Raw genomic sequence first — 7,949 nt, 5'->3', positions numbered from 1 at the left:
GCCCCATTGCTCGCCCACGGCCATTGCTTTCCTTCCTTCTTCCCCACTCCAGGAGAAAAAGTCGGTTTCGTTAGTTTTCCCCTGTTATCTGTATTTAAGCAAGTGTTCCCCTTTTTATCTTTTTGCTCTCTTCTCCAAGTAAACCCGATCTTAACCTTTCGTCTCTGCTAACAACACCTGGAATTCTTTCCATCTTCTCTGTTTCTTCTATTCTGCTCTGTCCTTCAGAGATGTATAATTAGATTGTTTGTTTGTATCCTTTTTTTTTTCCTAATTTTTTTCTGGGTTCGTTCAACTTGTTTTCGTTAGATTCTCTCTGGGTACATATTCTCTGTTTTTCTTTTTTGCTTAGTACTCGATATTGGTTCATATTCTGATCCAAAAGTAGAAACTTTGATTCTGGGTTTCTTTAAATTATTGCCACTATGGCTTTTAACCAAAACGAATACAACGACAACAATGACAACTTCCTTTCTTTCGAAACACGAGACTCTGAGAAGACTCACACGGCATCTTCAAATTCGACTACGTTAGACACGGTAAATGATCAAGAATCCGTTCTTACCGATTGCGAAAGCGGCGTTTCTGGCCCCAGTTTTGATCAATCTCCCCTGTTTAACAATGGGTTGGTTCGGTTATTCCCGGGGGACAAGGCGCATGACGTGATCATGAAAAGGTTTCTTTCCAATCTGGGTGCTCTGGCAGCTCATACTAAGGACTTGACAATCCATAAAAATAGTTTTCTTGGTGTTACTTGGCAAGCAAGGCTTCAATCTTTCCAGATTTTCATCAAAGCAATGGAGAAAAAATGTGGGGGCGACGCCAACATTAAGTATGCATGGTGCTCTGCTTCTAGAGATGAGATTTGTAAGATTGTTGACCATGGTTTTGGTCATTTCGGGTTGCCTGAAAACAGTGGATTGTATGGTTGCGGCCTCTATCTTTCCCCTGATGATTCTCCCATGGAAAGGTAAAAAAACACGACCGGGTCATTATGTTCTTATTGAAAGTATGGTTTTTTTTTACTGTTTATTATTAGATATTCATTGCTAAATTTGATTGTTTTGCTTCAGTGTGAAGAATGCAATGGTTGATAAAAATGGGATGCGGCATTTAATGCTTTGCCGTGTGATATTGGGGAAGGCAGAGGCGGTGCAGCCTGGTTCTAGGCAATGTCATCCAAGTTCAGATGAGTTTGATTCTGGCGTTGACAATCTGTCGTCGCCGAAAAAGTATATTTTGTGGAGTACACACATGAATACTCACATCTTGCCAGAGTTCATCTTGAGTTTCAGAGCTCCATCGTCCTTGAAAGGTAAGCGACCTGAGTTGTATGGCGTTGAAAAAGCTTTGAAAGTCAAAGGGATTGGTTTTGACCTTGGTTGCTTATTGTTTAGGTTTCCTTGGGATGCAAGATAGGTTGAAGATACCAACTTCGCCTTGGATATCATTTCCAGCTCTCATATCTGCACTTTCGGAATTCTTACCTCCTCCTTCCATCAATTTGATCTCCAAATATCACAAAGATCTCAGGGTAAGTTCTGTTTATTTGGTTTTTTTTTTCCTATGAAAGTCATATGGTCTTGTTCTTTATTTACAATCTTATGTTGAATTTTGTTCTGCAGGATAAGAAAATATCAAGGCATGAACTGATACAATTTGTAAGACAAATAGCAGGAGACAAGTTGTTGGTTGCTGTCATCAAATCCTCCAGGACCAAGGTATTGATAAACTAGATGTCTTATGACTATCCTGGAGTTGGTCTTCTTTTCTTTTCTTTTTCTTTTTTTATTATCTATTTAATTTGTGGAGAAAAAGAAAGTGAAATACTTAGCTTTCTGCAATTCTTGCAAGTTGCTATGCTTAAAATAAAGGAAAAGAAGTTGCAACACTTATTAGATCTTATGAGGAATGATTAATTCTATTTTCCTACTGTCCAACATGCTTAATGGGCCACTACCACATGCTGTATACTTTTTCTTGTGGAAAACATGTATCTAACTCAATTGATTCAAGGAATTTAGATCCCAAAATCCTCATCCTTGAACCATGTGCTGTCTTTTGAAATGTTTTTTTTTTTAATCCATTGAAAAGCTTATTAGACCTTTTCAGCCTCATTATAAAGACATCACATTGTTTTTTATGTGTATCTAATTCACTGAAACTATAGCTCTAGCTTTGTCCTTGGAATGAACAAACTGTTATGCAGTTTTTCATTACCTGCAACTTTAGTTTGTGTTAATGGAATCAAAACTGAAAATGGATGTTTACTGACAACCTAACAATTAGGTGGAAGACCGCTAACAACCTAACAATTGGGTGGAAGACAAAAAACTTCTTGATTGAGGAAAAGCAAGTGGAATGAAAAAGGCTTCTTGTCAATTGTTAAACCTTGTCTTTCTATTCAAGCAATTTCCGTGCAGCTTTTCTCCATTCATTTTACTTTGCTTTTTTTCCTATCTACCATCTAGAAAGTTATCTCACTGCAAGGAAACCTTTTTATGTTCTGCTTTTGCAGCAGCCTATTGCATTTAGCAGCATTCAACGAACAACTGAGCATGGATCCAGGAGCAGGTTTCGACATCCTTAGAAGGCTGGCTATCTAGGTTGACTCAATGTTTTAAGTGGATGGGAATTTTCTGTATATAAATAGAAGTAGCAATCACTGAGTGGGGATGAGAAGGCAGATCACACAGACCAGGCAGATTGTGAAAGCTTGAGGTGGAACTAAGATTCTGTTTTGTCAAAAACCAGTTGTGGAATGTTTGGTGTTTTTGCTTTACAAAGCTGTCACGTCTTCCTTTCAAATTACGCTATAAGTGAAAATGAACTCGGTTCCCTGTTTTTGGTTGATTGAGGAAGTAAACACTATGGTTGCATTGACTTAAAAATTGTAGAATGTCCAAAGACAGCTCAAAGATCAGGTTTTTGTAGTCAGCTTAACAGTACAAACTTCATTTACATTCTTCAAATCTTGCTATTAGACAGATTTACTAAGCGAATTGGTTCTTTCCTCAATATGAAAAACTTAAAACTACCTTAAGCAAGATAGCCTCTTTGATTAGTACAAAATGTCTGCTAAATTTATGCTCTTAATTCTCACTTTGCAAAAGAGAAGACAGCTTAATCTTGGGTTATTTCCATGCAAACCAGAAACTTTCTTCTAATCTTAATTCCTATTTCTTTTCAATTCATTTACAAATAAAAAATAGAAGAACTGGTAAGGTGTCGAACTGAGGTGGGTTGGGATTTCATGCTAAAATTGTATATGTATCCAAGTCCAAGCACAGATGAGCCCAAACCCAGTAATCTTCTGACTGGATAGGACCAAAACTTTTGGACACCATGGTTACTAACCTTGGCCTAATTGAATCCTAAAACCTACTTTCATGGCTAGAGTTCTGTCAATTCATTCTATTCTTCTTCCTTTTGAAGAGGGTTTGTAGTCTCTTTCCAAGTCAAGGATATATCTACATAGGTTAAGCTGCATTGAAAATGTGCATTTTGCCACAATATGTTTTCCTTCTAATTTATAAACCCCAATCAATCACCAAGCTTGGGAACTTTTGGTCATTAGGAAGTTGACAGATCGATTGGTCTTTAGCTCTAGAGGCAAGTACTCCCCTCCAAAATTTTGTTTGAAATTAATGAAAGTATAATTCATTTTAACCTAAAAGAAATTCTCGTATATGAATGTATCATCAATGTATAATATTCAAGTCAATATAGTCGATTTAAGAACAAATGATGTTTACAAATTCACAAATGAATGGCATAAAAATAAAATAAATTTATGTGTTCCAAACACATTTGAGAAGAAAAATTCTGTAGAAATTTGGTTGCCTGTGGTAAATAGATTATTTGAAGATGACCCAAACTCAAACAACCCTTTGTAGGAGACTTTAGGTCCTAAAATATTCAATACAGTTCACACAATTATGGTATATGTACCCCACAAAAAATGAAAAAGAAACAATTAAGGTATGGGTGGCAATTACCCCTTAATCACGCAGCTGATGCACACTCGATTGCAATCACAATTCCCCTTTCCTTACTTCCAAAGTTTACTTTGCCTTTACCCATTTATTCTGCAAAACGAAAATAATAATAATAATGTGTGGATTATTGGATAATTAAGTTCAAAAAATAAGGGGGGTTAATTGCTGTTAATGCTGTAATAACTCAACCAATAAATTTTCTCAAAAAAAAAAATATTGAAATGGAAACATATCATTGGATTCATGGGATATATATACATATATGCTCATAATCATCAAAATTCAGCAGCTATCTCATCCTTTTTTGCATTGAACTACAGCATGACTAAAGATGAACAAATATTTAATTCAATAAACAAGTAAATAAATTACCCATGCCAGCTCGATATCATCAAGTGCAATACATTGTTGATCATAATTTTTTTTTTGGTACACATGAGAGATAAAAAGAGGGAGTTGAGTCGGAATCTTGGACCTTAATCTCCTTAAAATGAATAACAATAGTTAAATTAAACTTGAATTATTTCGATGATTATAAGTTTTGAATTATCGTAATCTTAGTCAATCTGATTTGATGTCTTGGTAAGGGAGATAATTACATATCAAGTCAAATTTAATGGGTTTTGTACCCCATTAGTATTATGTAGTGAACAAGAAAACAAAAAAAACTGTAATGTCACAACATATGAGGTAAAGAGTATCAATCACTAATTATGAACAAATACAAACATGTTAATGTTTAAGTATTTCTTTTTATTTGATCAAATGGTTTATTGGTGATTGAAACCTTATAGTAAAATATTAAGCTTGCTAGCACACATTATTTGTAAACAGCGTTTTAGGATTAGACGGCGTAGTTAAACACATGCCAAGCAGATGATGCGATCATATAATATACGTGATAAAATGAATTTTTATTTTTAATTATTTAATATTCTTATTTTTATATTAGAATTTTTTAAATATTTATATTATTAAAAAAATTAAAATTTTAATATAAAATATATCTATATCGAAATTACGGAACGGAAAAGGCAAAATAAAAAGTGTCAAAATCATGCAAGTTGTTACGTGAATTTCCTCCCTCTCCTGTTGGGCAGTATCCTTTTCACATGAAATTGCGTGGCAGCAAAACAGGATTGTGACCCCCTGAGGGCGTTTGGGGATTATGAATTCGAGACAAGTGTTCGGCGTCGAACTTCCGACGTGTCAAGCAGCGGCGGCGGAGATTGCGACGGGAATCCTCCACATTACTGGTTTACGTCACCGCCCATTGCTGGCAAAAGCAAAGGAAGCCAAGTCTTTTAATTAATAATTTAGATGAGATTCGATGCCAATTCTGGCTACGTGGCTCTCCTGCCTTCGCCTTTCCCCTTTGCAACAAAACAGGTGGCCGCCATCTGTAGACGTAGGCCAAACCTCCTTCTTGGGTGCAGTAGTTGAGTGCTCTTTGGACTTGTAGATTACTAGGCTTGAACTCCTTTTTTTAACCTTCTAACAACTTTAAAGATGGGAAATTAAAGCTGCATTTTCAGCTATGAAGGTACGCGTCACATGAAATTTGTGATATTTTATTTTATTTTATTATATAATATTTTCGTTATATTCATTTTTTCACTCATATTTAAAAAATTTATTTTCATATTAATATTTTTTATAAAAAATTAAATAAATTTGGATGTGACTTGTCACGAATGCATGTTTTTGACTTAAAAGACATTTCGGTCTAACCTCAACATTACTGTGAAGGGAGCGGTCTGCTGCAGCAAATCCAAACAGCTTCGTTTAATTTTAGAAAAATGTTGTAAAAGTTAAGGCAAAATGGTTCAAGTTTTGATGTCCACATCCATGATCAAACATCAATTCAACAAGGTCCTCTATAGGGTTGAATCATTTAATGCCCCCCAAGACTTAACCCTCATTTACTCACATCTTTCTGAAATAAACAGCTAAGCAGCCTAAGGGAAAACAAAAACAGAGGAAAAAGGCGACCGCCACAGTTACAAATGACACTAGCCTCCTATTTACTGTACTCGCTTGATGTCTCGTTTAATGTTCTATTTATTGTTTTATACGAGACATTTAATGTAATTCTTATATTATTGTCATTCTTATTAATAAATTATTTATTTCTATTGTTAAAGTTCATGAATTAAGATTTTTAATTTATAATATAAATTTAAATACGTAGTAACGTAGAATTACGAAAGAAATACTAAACAGGACATTGAGAGAAGTCGGAGGACTTTTATGCTGGTGTGAAATCATAAACTCTTCCACGTACAAAACAAAACCCAGCTCATAATTTCGTGTGAAAGAAGCAAAGAAGTTTCCAAGATTAGGAAAGAGGAACGCCCTCTAGAATTAGACCAAAAACAATAACAACAGGAAATTTATAAAAAGAAGCCAATCCATTGGTCACATTCACCGAACGTTTTCCGCAATCCCAACAGCCCCCCCTTCTCTCTAGAAAGCGCGTCTGCCTCCCCCCCGCCCGGCCCTTTCTTCAAATATCACTCCATTGCTTTGGAGCTTTGTTTGTTTGTTTCCTTTTCTTTTCCTTTTTCTAATGCTTGGAGGAAATGGGAATGTCTTTCTTAAAGAACCCATTTGATTTTGAAGCCCAATCCTTTATGCCTATAACCCGGACTTGACAACCTTTTCTTTTCCCATTTCGACCAATTCCATCTCCTCTTGAACTATCAAATCTTCCTCTCTTGTCTCTCACTCAACAAAAGAGAAGGAAAAAAAAAAAAAAAAAAAGAGAAACCGGGTTGGTTTTGATCTCTTTTTGCTTCTTAAGTTTATCGTAGATATGCAAATGCAGGCAAGTCCACTTCTGTCTCTGTCCCCAAGCTCTCCAAGCTTCAACACTTACTCATCGGGCAGGCTTGCTGAAATCGCTGCGAGAGTTGTCGAAGAATTCAGACAGGAGTCTGGTGATTCGTGTCAGGACGACATTTACGAAACCTGGCCCCCGCAACAAAAACAAAACCCGCAGCTCCAACAGCAAGTCATAGAAGAGGAAGACAATGAAGAGGAGGAGGAGGACGATGATTTCGAGTTTGCTTTTGTCTGTAGAGAGCCGGAGACTTCTCCAATCTCGGCAGACGAAATCTTTCACAACGGACAAATCAGGCCAACTTATCCACTTTTCAACACCAACTTGTTGCTCAGTGATGATCAAACCCCTGATGGCAAAACCGTTGACTCTACTCATCCCTTTGTATCCAAACCAGGACCCCGTCGCTTACCATTGAGAAAACTCATGAGTGAAGAACGTGAAACGACTTCGTGTTCGTCCTCGGAAGCTGATGAATTGGAAGGAGTAACGCCGGGGTCTTACTGTGTCTGGAAACCGAAAGGAGGGTCATCAGGGAATGACCAAGAATCCCCTGGAAGATGCAAGAAGAGCAATTCAACCGGGTCATCCAAGAGATGGAAGTTAAGAGACCTGCTTTATAGAAGTAACAGTGATGGTAAAGACACGTTTGTTTTCTTAGCACCGAGCAAGAGAGAGAAAACCAGTAACACTAATGGTAACAAGGCCATGGAAATTCCAGGAAAGTTTCAGGCAGCTGAAGAACATTGTGGTGGTACCAGAAATTTGAAACCAGGGGACAAGAGAAGGTCCTTTTTGCCATACAGGCAGGACTTGGTGGGGTTATTTTCTAATGTCCATGGCTTGAGCAAGAATTTGCATCCATTTTGAAGATATATCAGAATCACAGTGTGAGATGAAATTGAAAGGTGGGCTTATTTCTCCTTTCCCTGTTCCTTTTCGTTTTCCTTTTCTTTTTAATTTCCCATTTTTGTGCTTGATAGTTTTTTCTTCTTTTTCCTTTGAGAAAGTAAATATGATTAGTTTGATTAAGATGGGTTTTCCATATGTTGTGTATAAATTAATATATATACAAGCGCTTGAGTAAAATCATCCACTCTTTTCTTCTG

General features: G+C 36.5%; 2 protein-coding genes across 3 annotated transcripts; both read left to right on the top strand.

Moving 5' to 3' along the window:
• On the top strand, positions 1-2,997 carry LOC18603912 (probable inactive poly [ADP-ribose] polymerase SRO5). 2 transcript variants are annotated; one of them, XM_007036166.2, is made up of 5 exons: positions 1-970; positions 1,074-1,315; positions 1,398-1,534; positions 1,626-1,721; positions 2,522-2,997. In XM_007036166.2, exons 1-5 carry the CDS (start codon positions 426-428, stop codon positions 2,588-2,590), a joined length of 1,089 nt encoding a protein of 362 aa, XP_007036228.2. In that variant the 5' UTR covers positions 1-425; the 3' UTR covers positions 2,591-2,997. The 2 variants fall into 2 exon arrangements, with proteins under 2 accessions (XP_007036228.2, XP_017974066.1); XM_018118577.1 differs by having other exon boundaries at positions 2,519-2,997.
• On the top strand, positions 6,416-7,949 carry LOC18603911. The gene has a single exon (XM_018116758.1). The coding sequence runs from the start codon at positions 6,814-6,816 to the stop codon at positions 7,708-7,710; it is 897 nt and encodes a 298-aa protein (XP_017972247.1). The 5' UTR covers positions 6,416-6,813; the 3' UTR covers positions 7,711-7,949.

This window comes from Theobroma cacao, chromosome 3, assembly GCF_000208745.1.
Source record: "Theobroma cacao cultivar B97-61/B2 chromosome 3, Criollo_cocoa_genome_V2, whole genome shotgun sequence".
NCBI classification, from domain to species: Eukaryota; Viridiplantae; Streptophyta; class Magnoliopsida; order Malvales; family Malvaceae; genus Theobroma; species Theobroma cacao.
Note: the sequence above shows the minus strand (reverse complement) of the source record. Positions and strands in the feature narration are given on the sequence as shown.